The sequence below is a fragment of the Notamacropus eugenii genome, chromosome 5 (assembly GCF_028372415.1).
Source record: "Notamacropus eugenii isolate mMacEug1 chromosome 5, mMacEug1.pri_v2, whole genome shotgun sequence".
Classification (NCBI taxonomy): domain Eukaryota; kingdom Metazoa; phylum Chordata; class Mammalia; order Diprotodontia; family Macropodidae; genus Notamacropus; species Notamacropus eugenii.
In genome coordinates this window covers 83,844,156-83,865,200 of record NC_092876.1, presented here as the reverse complement: position 1 = coordinate 83,865,200, position 21,045 = coordinate 83,844,156, and the positions used below count along the sequence as shown (strand labels likewise).

At 38.0% G+C, this 21,045-nt stretch overlaps 1 protein-coding gene across 4 annotated transcripts in view; it reads left to right on the top strand.

Moving 5' to 3' along the window:
• Positions 1-21,045, top strand: part of LOC140504744 (protein argonaute-4) — a 44,761-nt gene that overhangs the window by 1,345 nt on the left and 22,371 nt on the right. For 3 of the 4 annotated variants that reach the window (XM_072610063.1, XM_072610066.1, XM_072610067.1), the window contains exons 2-12: positions 4,252-4,417; positions 11,181-11,301; positions 12,839-13,020; positions 13,206-13,342; positions 13,424-13,558; positions 13,866-13,953; positions 16,342-16,489; positions 16,727-16,846; positions 17,286-17,414; positions 19,469-19,602; positions 20,686-20,870. In XM_072610063.1, the coding sequence (XP_072466164.1) occupies positions 4,252-4,417; positions 11,181-11,301; positions 12,839-13,020; positions 13,206-13,342; positions 13,424-13,558; positions 13,866-13,953; positions 16,342-16,489; positions 16,727-16,846; positions 17,286-17,414; positions 19,469-19,602; positions 20,686-20,870 (1,545 nt within the window). Of the gene's footprint in view, positions 1-371; positions 1,817-4,251; positions 4,418-11,180; positions 11,302-12,838; positions 13,021-13,205; positions 13,343-13,423; positions 13,559-13,865; positions 13,954-16,341; positions 16,490-16,726; positions 16,847-17,285; positions 17,415-19,468; positions 19,603-20,685; positions 20,871-21,045 lie in introns of those variants that run through there. The other variant, XM_072610065.1, reaches the window with a different exon arrangement.

Sequence of the window (21,045 nt, the reverse complement as noted above, 5' to 3'; positions counted from 1 at the left end):
GCGCTTGTGTGTGGTGTGTGTGTGTACGCAGGGGTGCGCTTGTGTGTGGTGTGTGTGTACGCAGGGGTGCGCTTGTGTGTGGTGTGTGTGTGTACGTAGGGGTGCGCTTGTGTGTGGTGTGTTTACGTAGGGGTGCGCTTGTGTGTGGTGTGTGTGTGTACGTAGGGGTGCGCTTGTGTGTGGTGTGTGTGTGTACGTAGGGGTGCGCTTGTGTGTGGTGTGTTTACGTAGGGGTGCGCGCGTGTGTGTGGTGTGTGTGTACGTAGGGGTGCGCTTTTGTGTGGTGTGTGTGTGTACGTAGGGGTGCGCTTGTGTGTGGTGTGTTTAGGTAGGGGTGCGCTTGTGTGTGTGTGGTGTGTGTGCGTACGTAGGGGTGCGCTTGTGTGTGGTGTGTTTACGTAGGGGTGCGCGCGTGTGTGTGGTGTGTGTGTACGTAGGGGTGCGCGCGTGTGTGGTGTGTTTACGTAGGGGTGCGCGGGTGTGTGTGGTGTGTGTGTGTACGTAGGGGTGCGCTTGTGTGTGGTGTGTTTACGTAGGGGTGCGCGCGTGTGTGTGGTGTGTGTGTACGTAGGGGTGCGCTTGTGTGTGGTGTGTTTACGTAGGGGTGCGCGCGTGTGTGTGGTGTGTGTGTACGTAGGGGTGCGCTTGTGTGTGGTGTGTGTACGCAGGGGTGCGCTTGTGTGTGGTGTGTGTGTGTGGTGTGTGTGTGTACGTAGGGGTGCGCTTGTGTGTGGTGTGTGTGTGTACGTAGGGGTGCGCTTGTGTGTGGTGTGTGTGTGTACGCAGGGGTGCGCTTGTGTGTGGTGTGTGTGTGTACGCAGGGGTGCGCTTGTGTGTGGTGTGTGTGTGTGGTGTGTGTGCGTACGTAGGGGTGCGCTTGTGTGTGGTGTGTGTGCGTACGTAGGGGTGCGCTTGTGTGTGGTGTGTGTGTGTACGTAGGGGTGCGCTTGTGTGTGGTGTGTGTGTACGCAGGGGTGCGCTTGTGTGTGGTGTGTGTGTACGCAGGGGTGCGCTTGTGTGTGGTGTGTGTTTACATAGGGGTGCACTTGTGTGTGGTGTGTGTGTACGTAGGGGTGCGCTTGTGTGTGGTGTGTGTTTACATAGGGGTGTGCTTGTGTGTGTGTGGTGTGTGTGCGTACGTAGGGGTGCGCTTGTGTGTGGTGTGTGTACGTAGGGGTGCGCTTGTGTGTGGTGTGTGTTTACGTAGGGGTGCGCTTGTGTGTGGTGTGTGTTTACGTAGGGGTGTGCTTGTGTGTGTGGTGTGTGTGTACATAGGGGTGCGCTTGTGTGTGTGGTGTGTGTACGTAGGGGTGCACTTGTGTATGTGTGGTGTGTGTGTACGTAGGGGTGCGCTTGTGTGTGGTGTGTGTTTACATAGGGGTGTGCTTGTGTGTGTGTGGTGTGTGTGTGTACGTAGGGGTGCGCTTGTGTGTGGTGTGTGTTTACATAGGGGTGCGCTTGTGTGTGTGTGGTGTGTGTGCGTACGTAGGGGTGCGCTTGTGTGTGGTGTGTGTTTACGTAGGGGTGCGCTTGTGTGTGGTGTGTGTTTACGTAGGGGTGTGCTTGTGTGTGTGGTGTGTGCTTGTGCCCAAAGCTCAGTGTTTCCTGGCTGGCCTTAAATTACTCCAGTGTGTATAGTTGTTACAACTGGGTCGGAGAGCTGAAAGCAAACAGGTTGACATCTTTCAGTCAGGGTATTTAATACTTGGCCAAAAGCTAGGCGATCTCCTTTCAAGAATTGTCCGAATGTAACAAGTACCTAATAGACATTAGACAGGGTTTACCGGACTGGGCACTACACACACATAACCAACAGGTGCTCCTCTTTTTCTCTCTGGTTAAGTGGCACGGGAATTTATTTTTATGGACAGGGGATGAGGGTATATGTATTGGCTCTGAAAAGTCAACTTACTGTATGAACTAGAAAAGATAATTGTAATAGCGAGTGTTGTGGAACATGAACAAAAAAAATCACATCTGAGGGCTTTTGAAACTTTGTAAGGCTAATTTATTTAGTATTTTGAAGTACAATCAATTGATTAAACTTTACCCTTGTTTGCTGCTTAGTAAAGACCTTCATTATTTATAGATCTGGCATATTACTAGAAAAGCCTCTCTGTTGGACTAATTAAGCTGGAAGGACCTTAATGTTAATCTTGTCTAACTCCCTCATTTAGCAGTTGTGATCAGAGGGTAAATGACTTTCCCAAGGTCTTTCTGTTTGATAGAGTTATAACTTAAACCTATTTTTTCTGATTCCCAGTACTGTGTTTATTCCTCTTGTACTACAGTATATCAGTAATCAAGCCTTATTTAAAACATTTTTTCAGAGTGTGAACAGATGTCTAGAATCAAGCCAATATAGAAAAGATCAAATGCCCCCATTAAGAGAACCAACTTACTGGTTAGCCTGCTTTTAGACATAGTTTCCTTTATTTTCTTCACCCCTTGAAAGTCATGTTTTTAGTACAAAAGTTTAGAGTATGACTGAAGAGAGTATTGGACTGGATCCTGGGCCTTCCTGTGCCACAAACTAGCCGTGTGACTTTGGGCATGTCATTTATCCTTTAAAGCCTGACTTGTCTTTCAGTCATCCAACTCTTCATGACCCCATTTGGAGTTTTCATGGATTAAATGCCAGAATGGTTTGCCATTTCTTTCTCCAGCTCATTTTATAGATGAGGAAATTGATTAAGTCTCTTTGTCAGGATGTTACAAATGTCTTTCAGAAATTGCTTAACAAACAACATTAAACATCTTGCCCAGGGTTTCACATCTAATAAGTGTCTGAGGCTGGATTTGAACTCAGTAAGGTGAGTCTTTTTGACTCTAGGCCTGGCACTCTATCCACTGTGCCACCTAGCTGCCTCAAAGCCTGATTCTTTATCTGTAAAATGAAAGACTTTGACCAGATAAACTCTTTAGATTCCTTTGAGAGTTGGGGGAAAAAATAGTTTCAACGTTTTCATTTCTGATCTCTGTCAAGGAAGAAAAGCAAGTATTTATATAGGCTTAATTTTTTCTCAATCCATCTTTTAGCATCATTTAGTACAGAATGTAGAAAAGTAAAGCAGACCCAGAGATGAGCAGGAAATCTCCCTGATTTGACTGAACATGTTCAATACTTTACCAAATTAAACATTTTTAGCATTTATTATTCACCTATTGATCTTTGGGAAATTATTCCCTTTTCCCAGAACAGAACCTTTTGGTTACCATGAAGGTGGGTGTCAACATTCTTGAGTAAGAGCAGTACCGTTAACCAGTTATGTAACTATTTGCTTTTGAAAAAAATTGATCTTAAAAATTTCCAAGACAGTAGAGACAATAGCTGGTATAAATCATGAAAGTTAGTCTTCAGTGGACGCTCAAGTCACTGAAAAAGCTTAGGCTTCTTTTTTGTACATATGTCTACTACATATAAAACTTTGGTTATGTTTTAATATCTCTTAGCAGATGAGGTCAAAAGCAAGTGCTCTATTCCTTAAGTTTGAGAGCAGGTCCACTTCCTTTCGGACAGTTTGTTCTCCTTTGTTTCAGTATATTCTCACATTATTCTAGGTGAAAGAATATTACAGACATGAACACCTGAAATATTTTTTAGCTTTGTTGGCATCTTGATAACAGGAATTTTGTGATTTACTAGGTTGAATTTTAGCTTATTCTCTTTTAATTATAGCAGCAAAGACATATAAAAGTAAAAATAAGCTATTTGCTACACAGGTATTGAATAAACTGAGCTGTTCAAACAGAAAGTTGCTGTGTGACCAGGTATTTTATTTCTAGATATGAGAACCTGTTGTTAAGTCCCAATTTGCTTTACTGTCAAATTTTCAGGTAAATTAATAAAAATATATATTAATCTCTTGCTGCAGATCAGCCTGTGCAGACTACAGTGGGTCAGACTATAATAGTGTATAGGGTTAATAAGTGATCTCTGACTTGGAATAGTACCTGCTTCAAGAGTTTGGAAGTGGCTTTGTTTTAAAATACAAATACACTTGCTGACCTATCTTTAGAAACAATCTGAGCAATGTCCATTTGGACAAAGTTTGTAAATTGGTGTGTTGGTTTATTTAATCTTGATGTAGCTTCCCTCTTTCCATTTTAATATTAGCATTGTACCCATGGCATTCTTTAGTCTTCACCTGAATGTCTTTAGATTTCTAAAAACTCTTGACAGTTTATGTTCACTGTAGTGTGGTTGTACTTTATGACCAGGAGGCACAGTCATTGTTTCTATTTCTTCAGGACCTCCAGCCAGCCTTTTCCAGCCACCCCGTCGTCCTGGTCTTGGAACTGTTGGGAAGCCAATACGTCTTCTAGCCAATCATTTTCAGGTTCAAATTCCTAAAATAGATGTCTATCACTATGATGTGGATATCAAACCAGAAAAACGGCCTCGTAGAGTTAACAGGTAAGGATTGTAGAAAATGAATTCTGGGAAAAGGAAGACAAAGGTGGGTCATGGCTGGCATCATGACATTCATTCAACACTTTGTTTTTTACAGTCTTGAATTATTTATAGCTTTGCGTTCAGTATTTCATGGGTAAGTTTGGTCTTTCCAACAAGATGTTAAGCTGTTTGAGGGCAAGGTCTATTTCACACTGTTCTTATATCCCCTGCAGTACATACCACTAAGTAATAAGCTATTCAGTAAAACTGAATTGAGTGAAGGGACAGAGGTCAAAGAAAGGGCCCTTCATTTAACAGGAGGCAGTAGAAATTCTCAGTACATATGGAGAGCATTTGGAGGGATTATTGTGGTAGAAGGTAATGTACTATGGAAATTAAGATTTCTTAATAGTAAAGGTGATGAGAATAGGTATAAGACTAATGGAAGCAGAAGAAAATAAAGGGTCACCTTGGATTATTGAACAGGGTAGAGCCTTTGCCTGTTTGCCAAAATGGGTGAGCAGCGTCTGACCTGTGTTAGCAGTTTTTCAGATTGTTTCATAGATAAATCCCAATAGTCGAGGATGGTGATTCTCATAGCAGTACTACCAAATGGTCCGCAGACCTTAATACATTGTCTTAAAAATGCTTTCTTCATGGACAATTCCCTTTTTTATTCTTGTGAATTTGAATGTTTGCTTTTTTACTGGCAGTTATTAAATTTATTTTTAAAATAAATTTTTATTGGTACCTTTTGCTTTTACATCACCTAAAATTTCCCCTTTCCCTCCTCTCCTTCCTTCCTCAAAAGCAAAGAATACTTTTTAAAGAAAAAGAGAAAGGAGAGAAAAATCACTAAGCTAATCAGTACATCAGAAAACTTTTGAAAATATATGCAGTTTTCCACATCCATGATTTCCCACTTCTTAAAAAGAATAGGGGAAGGTGTCTTCTTTTATCTTTTCTTTGGGGCCAAATTGTTCTTTGTAATTTTGGCATATTCATTTTCAGTTGTTTTTAGTTGTCTTTACGTTTACATTGTTTTTGTCGTTGTACATGTTGTTTTCTTGGTTCTGATTACTTTATTTGCATCTATTGGTATAAATCATTTCTAGTTTCTCCACAGTTATGATATTTGTCATTTCTTATAACACAGTAACATTTCATTACATTCATGTACAACAGGGTATTTTTTAGCCATTCCCCCATTGATGGGAATCTACTTATTTCCAGTTCTTTGTAATGCTGATGTAAATATTTTGGTGTAGATGGAGCCTTTCTTTATCTATGTCTTCCTTGGTCATATGCCTAGGAATCTCCAGGTCAAAGAGTATAAACATTTTAGTTGTTTTATTTGCCTAATTCCATTTGCTTGCCAAAATGGTTGTACTAGTTCACTATTACACCAACAATTCCAACCTCTCCACAAACCCTCTCATTTTGGCTATTTCCACTTTTCATTATCTTTGCCATTTTGTTGGGTTTGAAGTGAAACCTTAGGGTTGTTTTGATTTGCATTTAATAGTTTGCAGTTCTTTTGAAAATTACTCTTATCCTTTACTGCTTTACTGTTGGGAAATAGCTTTGGTCTTATATTTGTTAGTTGTTTGTGTATCTTGGATACCAAACTTTTATCAAAGAAGTTTGATAAAAAAGATTTTTTTCCCCATTCAGCTGCTTATTCTAGTTGCATAAATTTTGCTAGTGCAGAAACTTTTCAATTTTTATGTAATCAGAATTTTTTTATCATTTGTAATTGCTTCTATACCTTTTTTGATTCAGAATATATCTCCTACTTATAACTACGTAAAAAAGTCATATGATAGGCTTCTCTTCTTTTTTTTTATGGCATGAACTTTAATATTCAGGTCTCATAGCCATTTTGAATTTATTGTGTAATATGGTATAAGACAGTGCTATAATCCTAATTTCTACAGGCTGCTTTCCAGTTTTCCCAGAAGTTCTTATCAAATAAAGTTCTTTCTTAAGAGAAGCATGTTTTGGGGTTTATTCTCCTCTTAGTCTAGTGTCTGTTGCATTACTCTACTTTTCTCTTTTTTAGCCAGTCCCAAATGATTTTGATGACTGTTGCTTTATCATACAGTTTGATTTCTGGAAATGCCATTCCCTTTCATTCCTATATTTTTTCATTATTTTCTTGATATTTTAGATATTTTGTTTCTCCAAATGAATTTTGTTTTTATTTGATCAAGTTCTATAAAATATCCCTTTGGTAATTTGGTAAAACATTAAAATTCAAAATTGACTTTGTTATTATTATCATTTTTATTATATTGACCCAGCCCAACCATGAACAGTGAATATTCCTCCAACTGTTATTCTTTATTTCTTCAAGATACATTTTGTAATTGAACCTAGACATTTTTTTTATGCTTTGATAAATTGATCCCCAAATATCTTTTGTGTTTTGTAATTATTTGAAATGAGATTTCTCTGTTATTCCCACTTGAATTTTTTTTTTTTTTGTTATATAGAAATGTTGTTGGTTTTTGAGGGGTTTTTTTTTTGTAGCTTGCTAACTTTACTGAAGCTGTTGTCTCAATTAGTATCTTTGTTGGTTCTGTAGGATTTTACAAATAAACCCATCATTTCATCAACACAGAGAGATAGTTTTATCTCCTTTTTGCCTCTTTCTACAACTTTAATTTGTTTTATCCTATTATTGCTAAAATTTCCAGGACTATTAAAAAATAATAGAGTGAAAAATAGGCATTTTTCCTTTATACCTATATTTTATTGGAAAAGCTTCTAGTGTATCCCCATTCAATATGATACTAAAAAAAGAACCCTCTATGCTTTATTTTATAGAGTTTTTAGTAGTACCTGCTAAAAACCTGCTTTAGTAGTAACCTATAAAATATTACACAGTTCATTAAGCAATAGGGGCAGTTTAGTATAGAGTATATAGCATATAGAATTGGAATTGGAGATCACCAGAGCTCAGATCCTAGCTCTAATATTTATTAGCTATGGACAAGTCACAGAACTTTTTGAGCATAAGTTTTCTGTAAGTCAGATGTTACAACTACCATCCCCATATTACAAAATTGTAAAGAGAGCATTTTGTAAATTTAAAAGTATTTTGTAAATGCAAGCTATCTGCTGGGCAGTTATATCTCTTGTAAATTAGTGAATTGGCTTCTTGGCATTGATGGAAACAAATCTTGAAACCTAGCATAAGTAGGCCAACAGCCCTCCTTATTAATATCATCATCTTAAAAACAAAAGCTGCCATTTATATAGTATCTTAAAGTTTGCAAATATACATTTTCAGACATGGCTAGGAGCAGATTGGTTTTTCTTAACTATATTTATTTGCAAAAAGGGCAGGTTCTACTGAAGAAGGGGAAGTAGTTTCAGAAGTCAGAATGATGAAAAAAGATGTCAGTAAAACATGTAAAAAGATAAAGTTTGCAGAATTCTCATTTGCGCCTCACAGCAACCTGGGGAGAGAGGTACTACAGGTTTGAACCATGTTTTTACAGATGAGGAAACCTTGGCTTAGAGAGATGTCGTGATCTACCCAGAGTCACACATCCAGTGTCAGTGGTGGCATTTGTACTCAAGCCATCCGTACTCTATCCATATTCATCCATACATTATTCATTATACCTTACAAGTTTACTAGTTGGCTTAAGTTTCCTTAGTTTCCATTTTTTGCCACTACAAAAAGAGCTGCTATAAATATTTTTATAAATGTGGATTCCTTTTCTTTAATCTCTTTAGGAGTATAGGCCTACAGTGGTTTTCCTTGGTCAAAACATATGGCCAGTTTAGTAACTTTGAAAGCAGGAATAGCTAAACCAATTCACAGCTCAACCAGCAGTACATTAAGTTGCCTGTTTTCCTGCAGACTCCTCCAGCATATGTTCTTTTCTTATCAACTTTGCAAATCTGATAGTTAAGAGGTTACTTAGTTACTTTAATTTGCATTTCTCTTAATTGGAGATTTGGAGCTTTTTTTTTCATATAGATGTTGATGGCTTGGATTTTTTCCCTTGAAAATTGCTTCTTTGTATATTAGACCATTTATCATTTGTTGAATAACTCTTATTTGTTATTATACATTTGAATCAATTCCTTATATATCTTAGAAATGAGACCTTTATCAGAGAAATTTGCTGTCAAGATTTTTTACCAGTTTAATGTTTCCCTTCTATTCTTACCTACATGGTGGGGGAGGGTTATGCAGAAATTTTTTAATTTTATGTAATCAAAATTTATTTTTTATGGACCTCTCTAACCCTTGTTTAGTCATGACCTCCTATCCGTATATCTGAAAAGTAATTTTTTTCTTACGTGTAATCTGTTTATGATGTGACCTTTTGTGTCTGGATCTGTATATCAAGATAAACTTATCTATTTGGAAGTTTCCTTGGTCTTTAATGTCAAGTGTTGGTCTAAACCTAATTTCAGCTAGACTGCTATCTAGTTTTCCAGTTTTTGGTCAGATAAACACTAGGCAGCTAGGTTAATTTGCCTCTGTATGTTACATAGCTGTTCCATACCATTGCTCAACCTCTCTTTGTTCAGTATCAGATAGTTTTGATGATTACTGCTTTGTCATGGTAGTTTGAGACCTGGTATACTTAGGCCCCATTCCTTCCCATATTTTTTCATTATTTCCCTTTAGATTTTTGACCCTGTGTTCATCCAGATGGATTTCATTATTAATTCGTCTAGTTCTGTAAAGCACTCCTTTGGTAGCTTGATTAATAGGAGATTTCCATAACTCTAACTTATTTCTACTTTCCTGTAAAAATGGAGATGTAGGACTAAGGCCACATTCTTAGATCACTGAAATGTGGAACAGGAGGAATAGTATAATAACACTCCAGCATATCAATTGTCTTTCTTTCAGGTAGGTATCTTTTTTTAAAGCCATGAAGACTGTTGCTTTGCCCATATTCTTAAGCCATTGCTATTTCAGAAATTCTGAAAGAAAGTTGTATATTTCTTAAAGGGATTGGAAAGTACAAGTGTGTGGCATAGTGGAAAAAGTGCTGCATTTGGAGTCAGGACCTGGGTTTGAATTACAGTTCCATTATGTACCACTTCTCTGACTTTGGGCAATCACTTGAACTCTCAGGGCTTCTGTTTCCATATCTGTAAAATGAGGTGGTTTCTAAATCCTAAGTACATTTTCATGTGAACTGTCTTAAATAATTATTTTGGTATTGTGATTTATTTGGAAAGCCTGAGGCCTTAGTCTAGCTAGGCCTCACTTTTCACCTTTATGAAATAAGGAAGGTGGAAAAAGATGTGATTATTTCCTATCGACTATTTCCTATTGACTTTCCTCCTTGCAACAGCAAGGACCCCAGCATACACAGGAGGGCCTTGGATCTGCTTTTCTAAAAAGAAAGTAACTTTTGAGGAGTCAACAATCTACTTTAATCAAGCACTTGTATCATTCACTTAGTTCAGGGAAAAAAGTCAGCACCCTGAACTTAAGAGAAAATACAAACAGAGAATTAAAGACCAACAGATAGGGCTTCCAACTGTCTGACCATAAGCAGTACATACATCACAGATCAACAGATAGATCCAGCTGTCTGACCATTACATACCTACATAGTTTTTGGAGACAGAAGCACCAACATTTGGGTTTTCAAAGCTGGGGGGTTCCTTAGCAGCTACCCAGAGTCTGATCTGGCCAAACAAATACCTCCAAATGAGTAAGCCCAAAAGTAAAACCTCACCTCACAGAACATATACACTTTTCAGAACTGGAAGGCAGGTCCCTCTGACCCAGTGCCTCAGTAGAAATTAATAAAAGGCATTGAAGCCTATTAATGGGCAGGGAAGATCTTTAACTCTTCCCCCCACCCACCATTAACCTTACATTAACGTTACATTCCTGTAATATTTCATGATGTTGTAACTAAATCATCTATGACACATTGTTTTAGCCATTTTTGAAATAATTTGGTGTATAAGAAACAAATCCCAGTACTTGGGGAATAATGTATGTTGGTAAGGCTCACATACCATATGTGTACAGTACACGACTGTACTTTTCACTGACTCCTGTGTTTTACACTGTCACAGATTTGGGCACCACTGGAGTTTCGTACTCCAGAATGAATTGTTCCAGTGCCAGGGCACAGTGTGTTATCCTGCATGTATGCAAGTCATGCACTGTTTTGTTATGTAATACACTATATTAGTACATTTTGGAAATAAGATATTCTATTATGCTTCTTTCTCCACATTATATGTGAGTTTTATAGAATAAAACCAAACAGTACATAGAGTAACAGTATCATCATTTAATTTTCAAGAAAACCAAGTTATTGCTTTGGGAAGTGATCTTGAGTTTATTGCTTCTTCTGGTCCTGAACAACTCTTGCCACCCTACTCCTGTTTTCCAAATCTTTGGGGTTTCCCTCCACCCCACTTGGAGCTATTCGTCACCAGTGGATTTTAAGTAAATATGAACTTAAATCTCAAATTAATTTTTTAAGTTTATATCTAGGAGGTGAAGGGACTACTGCTAAACTTCTTATTTGTAGTTTGGATTTTTTAAAACCCTGGATTTGGGAAGAGGCTGTAAAATCTTTTGCCAAATTTTTTCCACCCCTGCTTTAAGTTGTAAGCTTTCAGTTTTTTTTATTAAGTTGTGGTAACTTGCTTTAGAAAATTTGTTTTTAAATGACTTGACTGTATTATGTCCTGAAGCCTGTCATGCCTCATTTTGACTGAAAATTAGATAGTTGAAGATGTGTTGTTTTTCAAAGCTGATTTTCCTTTGTTGTTTAAGGGAGGTGGTAGATACAATGGTGAGACACTTCAAAATGCAGATATTTGGTGATCGGCAGCCTGGCTATGATGGCAAAAGAAACATGTATACAGCACACCCACTGCCTATTGGACGGGATAGGGTAAGTGTTGCTGATAGGTGGAAACAAGTAAACATGGCCCTAAATCACTAATGAATGAATTTTAAAAAGCATCTATTAAGCATCTGTAATATGAGGTGATGACTGTTTAGAGGCAGCTAGGTGACTCATTGGATAGAGTCATTGGATAGGATCTGAAGTCCAGAAGATCTAGAGTTCAAATCCAGTTTCATGTATTTACTAGCTGTGTTATCTTGGGCAGGTCCCTTTTCCTATGTTTGCTTCAATTTCCTCAACTATAAAATAAAGATTATAATAGCTCCTAACTCCCAGGATTGTTGTGAGAATCAAATGAGACAATATTTGAAGAGTATTTCACACAGTGCCTGACACGTGGTAGGTGCTATGTCAATTCTAGGTATTATTGCTGTTCTTCTGGAGTAGGAGGTATGCTTAGTTCATATTAATCCATTCACATTTCTCCCAGCCCTGTGTGACCAGCGGATTATATTCAAGACAGCTAACTGGGGTTAGGTAAAGAGCCTTCGGCCTGTGTAACTAGCAGGTAAAATGTGCACAAAGCTGAATAGGCTGCATAGAGGTCAAATCTGGTCAAATCTTAACTTTGTTTGCATTATATTCTAGCTACTATAAGAAACTCTTTGAACTGATAGACTTTATATAACCACATGCAGCTGTAGTTCTTCAGACTTGCATTGTAATGAAAATTGGTTCTTATAGCCTGCAAGATTTTGATCTATGTTAGGGACTGGTTTTTTTTAAGTCTTCCAATAGCCCCAATGGAGCAAAACTCTTCCTTTCACACTTGTGGATTGCCAAAGCCTACTAACCTGTATTTATTTTGCTTCTTAATGAACATACTTGTGACATCCCTGTAGCTCAATATTACTGATAAGAGCAGCTCTTGCACTTACGTGGAGAGTTATTTGATCCAGTTGTACTTTGTCTGTACTAGAACCATATTAAGTAAACTTAAGCATAGTTAACATCTCTTCTCTAAGGCACAGTGGATAGAGTATCAGGCATGGAGTCATGGAGGACCTGAGTTCAAACCTAGCCTTAGACACTTACTAGCTGGGTGACTCTGGGAAAGTCACTTAACCTCTGTTTGCCTCAATTTTCTCATCTGTAAAATAGGAATAATAATAGCACCTACCTCCCAGAGTTATTGAGAGAATCAAATGGGATAGTATTTGTAAAGCACTTTACCACAGTGCTTAGCACCCAGTAAGTGACATACAAGTGTTAGCTATTATTATTACCTTTAATTTTTACTTGAATTACTGGAATCAAACTAGTGCTAGCAAATGAAATTTAGACTGCCATATCTATATATAAAACTTGTCTGGCTACTCTGGCATGTCTTACCATTCCTTCCACTTAAAAAATAATGGAAAATGATGAAGAAGATTGTGGCAGGGAAGTATAATTTATAGGAAGCTGTGAAATTGATGTTTGATGAAAAGAGACTTAGTTTAATAAGTTTCATAACAACAACCTTGACTTTATGTATCAACTTACCTTTTTAATGTGTATGTGTTCTTTTCACCCCACCTAGGTTGATATGGAAGTAACTCTTCCAGGTGAGGGCAAAGATCAGACCTTTAAAGTGTCAATTCAGTGGGTGTCTGTAGTAAGTCTTCAGCTACTTTTGGAAGCATTGGCTGGGCATTTGAATGAAGTACCTGAAGATTCCGTTCAGGCACTTGATGTGATCACAAGGCATCTGCCTTCTATGAGGTGAGTGTCCCTGTTAGGCCTATTCCATGTAAGTTCAAGTCTCTGGGGTAGATTACTTTAAGCCTTCCAAGATGGTTTCTACATGGTTGCTTTTTCATACTCTGATTCTGTAAACCCTTGGAAAAGGCAAGAGTGAAATGAGAGAACTTCTTACCTGTGAAACATGCCAACTCTTGTTTCTTCAGGTATACTCCTGTGGGCCGTTCATTCTTCTCCCCTCCAGAAGGTTACTACCACCCTCTGGGAGGGGGCAGGGAGGTTTGGTTTGGCTTCCACCAGTCTGTGAGACCGGCCATGTGGAATATGATGCTGAATATTGACGGTATGCTAGAATTATGCCCCCACTTCACTGTTTTAACCCTACCCAGTCCCAAAATTAAGTGTCCTGTATTCTGTTTATTAGTATCTGCTACTGCTTTCTACCGTGCCCAGCCTATCATTGAGTTCATGTGTGAGGTTTTAGACATTCAGAACATCAATGAACAAACAAAACCTCTTACAGACTCCCAGCGTGTCAAGTTTACCAAAGAAATCAGAGGTAGGTATTTGTGTTAAAGTTGTCTTACAACCAGCTACATGACTGCTTACAAGCATTTATCCTAATGAAATAGCCAGCATTTTTTTCCATTTGGAATTTTATTTTGGGGGAGAATGAAGTTATCATTTATAACTCAGGCTAGTTTCCTAGAGGATGGAAGATAAACATTAGTCCTATTATCTCCTCTCCAGTTTATCCATTTACAAGTATGTTTTGTACCCTTTTAAAGGTAATGGATGGTTTGTTACTCTGTTTTTATCACTTTTATCACTTTAATACCTTTGTTTTGGCATTTTTTCTATATTAGGTCTTAAAGTTGAGGTTACCCACTGTGGACAGATGAAACGAAAATACCGAGTTTGTAATGTAACTAGACGACCAGCCAGCCATCAAACGTATGCTGATCACATCTTAAAGGATATTTAACGTTGAATTGCTGGGTACTTTGCTTGGGTGGTACTACTAAATGCCTTGTTTTTCTGCCATCATTTGAAAATAATTTCCACATACATTTTTTTCCTAACAGTTGGGAAAATCTCTTTCAGCAGTAGTATTTAAAATTTCAAACATTTTTAGTGGAAATATTTACAGAATATTTTGCTTTCTTGACTTCTTAAAAAGAGTACATGATTTCATAACTCAGGGTCAGCATATATGAACTTCATGAAATTATTATTATTGTTGTTATTTTGATGTGGACTTGTCATTTCATCAGTGTCAGTGAATCCTGGTATGGATTCCATGCTAGATACCTCTACCAGTACAGATTGGCAGCCACTCTGTAATTTGCAGTCTTAGAGAGTGGCCTAGGTACTGAAAAGGTCAACACATTGCCCATGATCACTCATCTCAAGCGTGTTGTGTGAGAGAGAATGAACCCAGGTCTTCTTGACTCTAAGATCAGCCCTTTGTGCATTGCACTCTGCTGCCTATGTTATAATACCCTAAATTACTATTGAGATGTGCAGGTTCTTGTATCTCCGTGATAAATGTGTCCAAACAGCAGAGTCTTTTGTAGTATTTATGTTGTCTTTTCCCTCATTGTCACTTGTTGCTCTTGCTGTGGTCGTAATATTTCTCAAAAAATTATCTCTCTTCTTTGGAGCCAAGCTTAGTTATTATAATTACCCCTGAATTATATTCATTTTCGAGGTGTTCTTTCCATTTTTATTGTTATATATTGTTTTCCTGATTCTGCTTGCTTCACTTTGATCATTTCATGTAAGTTTCTCTGTAGTCTTCATTTCTCACAACACAGTAATATTTCATTATTTTTATGTACCATAATTTATTTAGCTGTTCCCCAATTGCTGACCATCTATTTTGTTTCTTGTTCTTTGGCAAAATTACTGCTATAAATATTTTGGGCTATATATAGCACCTTTCTTTTTCCTTATGACATTGGAGTATATACCTAGCAACGGGATCTCTGGGTCAGATAGTATATACATTTTAGTATCATAATTTATTTTCCAGAATGCCTGGACTGATTCATTACTACAGCAGTAGTAATCTAGATACTACCGTGCATACTTTTCCACAATTCCTCCAGCACTGACCATTTCAATCTTGTACATCAGTGGTGTCAAAACTCAAATAAAAGAGGATCCCTACTGGTCCCAAATTAACTTAGAAAACTAGAAATTAACGTTAACTATATTGTATTGTACTTTTATTTATTTTGTTAAACATTTCCCAATTACATTTTAATCTGGTTCTGGAGATGGGTTTGATACCTTTGTTTTACATATTTGCCAGTTTGTTCTGTGTGAGGTAAAACCTCAGAGTTGTTTTAATTTGCATATTTCATGTTGTTAGTTATATAGAACAATATTTCATGGTTTTTAATCATTCGAAATTCTTTTTAGAATTGTTTATACATATACTTTCACATGCTTAGCCATTAGGGAATGACTATTGGTCTTCTATATTTATAAGCAAATATTACTAATTTTATCATGTTTCTGATATATCTTATTAGTTACATGAGGTATTCTACAAGAATCCTTTATGTGTGACATTAAAACTTTTTGTAAGGGGATTTACTTCTGATGTATTAAAACCCCTTATCACGTGGTTGGTGATATTCCCAGCATTAACTCTCCATGAGTTGGGTGTTTCTATAGTTCATAACATTTTCCTATTAATCACTTCTCCACTAACCCTGTTGCCCATAAAGAGATATCCTTTTTGTGGAATTAATTAATGAAACTAGGTGAAATGGGCCTATTTCACCAGTTTGCAAGTTCGTACCATACTATTCAATGTAGAGTATGAAGGGCTGTTATCAAATAAGGCCCCCCCAAAAACCTGTTTGTTAAAGCTTTGGAGTCTTGTAAGTTGCTCTTTCTTGGTCTGTGAGACTCCTTGATTATGCAGCTCCTTTGAAGGTTTGTTTGGCTCTGACAAAAGTAGAAAGCTAGCTCTACGTATGTAATTTGAATCCTTGATAAAAACTGATTTAAATACTGAAAGAAACTAAGGGATTCTGTTCAAAGAAAGATTTACCTCTACTGACTATGGAACCAATTAATTGATTCGCATTTTTTAAGTGCCAAGCCCTATCCTGGACACCAGAGATAAAAAGTAAATAAATGAAGCAGTCCTTACTCTCAAGGACTATATATTCTATTGAGGAAATTGACATGTATATGTAAAAGTATACTTAAAAATAAGTAATAAAGATATAAACCATATAGAAAATGTCTTAGAGGTTAGGATTTTATTCTTAATTGGGAGAAGTATGAATTGATGAAAATTTTCTAAATAACATCATCCTACAGTTTTCCTCTACAGCTGGAAAATGGTCAGGCCATGGAATGTACAGTAGCCCAGTATTTTAAACAGAAGTATAGCCTGCAGCTGAAATATCCCCATCTTCCCTGTCTCCAAGTGGGGCAGGAACAAAAGCACACTTACCTTCCTCTTGAGGTAAGCTTGAATAAATGTGCTCCTGCTACGTTATCAGATACTTAGATTATTTACTTATAAAATCTATCTTTTAACTTAAAAAGTAAAATTATGTATGACAATTTGAATCAGATTTTTTTTTTAATTATGTAACACTGACACTAACTATTTTTTTCCATTTTTCTAAAATCTTTCTCATTCAATGAGGTTTGGCAGAAGCCATTAACTTAGTCCTTGTTTGTCTTATCTTAATGGCAGGTCTGTAATATTGTGGCAGGACAGCGATGTATCAAGAAATTAACTGACAATCAGACGTCCACCATGATCAAAGCAACCGCAAGATCTGCTCCAGACAGACAGGAGGAAATCAGCAGACTAGTGCGTCAGATACATTTTTATGCAATCGTAGCTATACATTGAAAGAAAGAAAGGCTAACAGGAAATTTTCCTAATATGATATGATCAGTTTTTTGTTCTTATAGTTACAAGAAAGCCTTGTCTTAATTCACTGGCTTTTGTTTTTGTTTTATTCTTTAATAGAAAAAAAATTCCAAATCTGGGCGTGCTGAAAAGGATCATATCTTACACATTTTTATATCCATTCATGATATAGGACAGTAGCTTTCATGTAGTGTGGGAACTCAGTAAATATTGAACAGATTTCTACACTACAAAAATGTAGAGAGAATTCACAGCATCTTTGTTCTACTTACAAGAGTGGTAGCTTCTGTATAACGTACTAAGACAATGCATTTTGTCATTTTGCCCCATTGATTGCTCAGCCATGATAACAGGTTTTTTTTGTTTTGTTTTTTAGGTGAAAAGTAACAGCATGGTGGGTGGACCTGATCCATATCTAAAAGAATTTGGTATTGTTGTTCACAATGAGATGACGGAGTTGACAGGTAGAGTGTTGCCAGCACCGATGCTACAATATGGAGGCCGGGTAAGGTGTTTTGATTTTGGGGTTTTTTTTGGTATTTTTTTTCCATTAAGTACCTGTCCCCAACTAATCATGCAGTATTTTTTCAGTCATATGTTACTTTGACAGCAATATTTTTCATCTTGTGTCCCTCTAGCCCTGAGAACTATTAAACTTCCCACATATCCTGCCTTATACCCTTAAATTTGTGGCAATATTTCCTACTCTGTAGGGGATAGTGATAATGATGGGTTTCTCCCCCTTCTGTTTGCCTTATTGATGAAATAAACCAAATTCTCACCCAAGTTAAGAGACTGAGCTGAGGGTCACATCACCTCTGCAAGAAGCAGAGATAAAGAAAGTAAATGGCAGGCCTGGGACCAAGTCATAAGGGAGACTAAGGCAGCATGAGAGATTTGTCCTAGGCCTCTCCGTCCACTTCATACCGTCTTGCTTAGCAATTTCATCAGCTCCCAGGAGTTCATTTATCGTACTGTAACATAAATGATGTGTATACAGCCCTAGTTTCTCTCCTGAATACCATGTATTGTACACATCTTAAACTCTCCATCCAAAGCAGAACTCATAATTTTTCTCCTAAAATCCTCCCCTCTTTGGAACTGCCTTGTCCAGGGCACCACTGTGCTCCCAGCCACTCAGGTACACAACTTCAATGTCATCTTCCACCCCTCCCTGACACCATACCTAGCCAGTCCAGTATCTGTGCTATCTGTCCCCTTTTCTCTTCTGACACCACCACATTCCTGGTGCTGGCCTTCCATCACCTGATGCCTGGATTGTTACAGTCTCCTCCTTGTTTTTCCCACTTTTCCCCACTCCTTCATTCAGCTGTCAGAATGATCATGCTAAAGTGTAGGTCTGAACTTGTCACCTCCCCTGTTCAATAAATTCAGGTGGCACTCAGAGAAAGAAATATGGAAGTCATTCACAAAATGTAGCAGATCATGTTTGTCTGTGTATGTGTTTGTGTATCATGTTTTGATTTGTTATATGATTTCTTTCATTTATTTTAGTCTGACTACATAGCATGACTATAGTGAAAATGTACTCAATAGGAAAGTATATGTAGAACCTATACAGAATTGTATGCAGTCGTGGGGGGAGGGGGGGGTGGGGGTTAGGTGTGGGGGGGATAAAATCTCAATTGTATGGCAGTGATTGTTAAACATTAAAAAATAATAATAAATAAATAAATGAATTCAGGTGGCTCCTTGTTAAACCCACGATCAAGTATAAAATCCCCTGGCTTTTAAAGCCCTTCACAACTTGGCCCCCTCCAGCTTTCCTGTCTTCTTACACCTTATTCTCCTCCACATATTCTACAGTCCAGCAACACTGGCATTCTTTCTATTCCTCACACGACACTCGCATTTACCTGCCTGATGCCTTTTCACTGGCTAGCCTCTGGGCCTGGGCTGCTCTGCCTCCTCACCTTCATTTCCTGGCTTCTGAAACTTAGCTCACATCACACCTTCTGCAAGAATTCCTTAGCACTTCCTAGACTACTAATGACTTCTCTCTGAGACTACCTTTCATTTACTGTGTAAATGTCTTACATTTGTGGTTTTTTTGCTTGACATCTCTCCATTAGAAAGAGTTAAGTCCTTTGAGGGAAAGACCATGATTTTGCCTTTCTTTGTGTCACTGCTTAACTCTGCTTGGTACAAAGAAAGAAGGTGAAAAGTGACTGTGGACTAACTGGGTCATCGTTGACAATTCTGAGGAGATTATGCCAGTGGCAGTGTCCAGCATTGTGTATTGCATTACAGAATTGGGAAGAGAGCTTCTGTGAATCTCGTACTCAGCCTGTTCAGGAATGGTGGAGGAAGTTGAGGAGACAGAGGTGAAGGGATTGGCCCAATTCACAGAGCTGGCTGATGGCAGAGCCACATTGTATTATTGACCTGCTCTTTCAGCTCAGCATTTGGCTCCTTCACCACACTGATATGAGCTTAGAATTTTGTTTTATTATGTCATCACTGTGAACATGCTCTTGAATTGTGATCTGTTCTCTTTCCCCCCCTCTTTTTTTTTCCCTCCTCAACCCCCTGAAAAAGAATAAAACAGTAGCTACACCAAACCAAGGTGTATGGGACATGCGAGGAAAACAGTTTTATGCTGGCATTGAAATTAAAGTGTGGGCTGTTGCTTGTTTTGCTCCTCAGAAACAATGCAGGGAAGATCTGTTAAAGTGAGTATTTTTTATATTTGTAGCTAGGTTCTATGCCTTTCCAGTATAAAATGCTACATTTAGTGTCTTTGTTCATCCTAGGATCTTGTGCATGTACATGACCCTGGTAACCTAAATTCTGCGAGAGTCCCCACCAGTTTGGAGGGAGGAAGGGAGGGAAGGCTTCTGCCAGGGACAGTTTCACATGTGGGGATTCTGTTAAGTTCCAATTTCCTTGCTCTTGAAGCAGAAACTCATCTCTGATTCACCTGTAGGACAGGTGGGAACCATACACTAAGGCTTTGCGGGAATTCTACCTTGCAGCTCATTGGATGTATTTTTATCTGTTCAACTGAGATGAAAAATAGATTGATCTTAACCATTATGCTTTTGCTAATTGCTACTAGTTCTGTTAGCTTCTGAAGGAACACTGACTGGGATTGTTGGTTTCAGTCTGCATCACTTTTTACAGATTTATAGAGGAAGTTAGTAAGAAGTGTGGAAAAATCAAGGTGAGAAAAGGGAGCTGATATGAAGGGAAAGGAATGTTTAAAATTATTGGCAAATACACAGAAGAATTGATACTGAAAGCTTCATACATGGGTTGAAGTAATGGTATGTTTCCTTCTGCCCTGGGGTTCTTCTATCCAATATTTAAATTGAAAGTAAATTTTATTTGTTTCAAATTTTAGTTGCTTTTTAATATTTCTAATTTGGGGGGAGGTTAATTACTGGGCCAAGTTTTGATTTAATCCTAGCATATCCTTTGATAATAATGTATTTCTGTTACAACTCACTTAAGCATAAATTTACTTAACTCCTTTTGAGCCAGATACACCTAGTTATCTTTGAGTTAATATTTTAGTCTACACTTGTTTTCCAAAAGTTAAAATTAAGACTGATCATATGATAGGCTCGTTGATAAACATCCTACTCTACTTCAGCTCCAGTGCTACAGCTCCCAGTCCAATTGTGGCTGCCAGTTATGCTGTGTTTTAGCACAGAATTGTTTGTTCTGTGAAAAGCTATAGATTATGACAACTGCTAGAGCACCAAACTGAGCATGAAATAACAAACACTGTGCCAATGGTTCTGTTTCACCAGGAGTTTCACAGATCAGTTGCGTAAGATTTCCAAGGATGCTGGCATGCCCATTCAGGGTCAGCCATGTTTTTGCAAGTATGCACAGGGAGCAGATAGTGTGGAGCCCATGTTTAAGCATCTGAAGATGACTTATGTGGGCCTGCAGCTGATAGTGGTGATCCTACCTGGGAAGACACCGGTATATGGTATAGTTCTTGTTTACTGTATGTCATCTTTATGTTAAATGGTCACATGATTGTTTTTTTGGTTTGTTTTGGGGTGGGGGGAGGCAGTTGGGCTTATGTGACTTGCCCAGGGTCACACAGCTAGTGAGTGCTATGTCTGAAGCTGGATTTGAACTCAGTTCCTTTTGATTCCAAG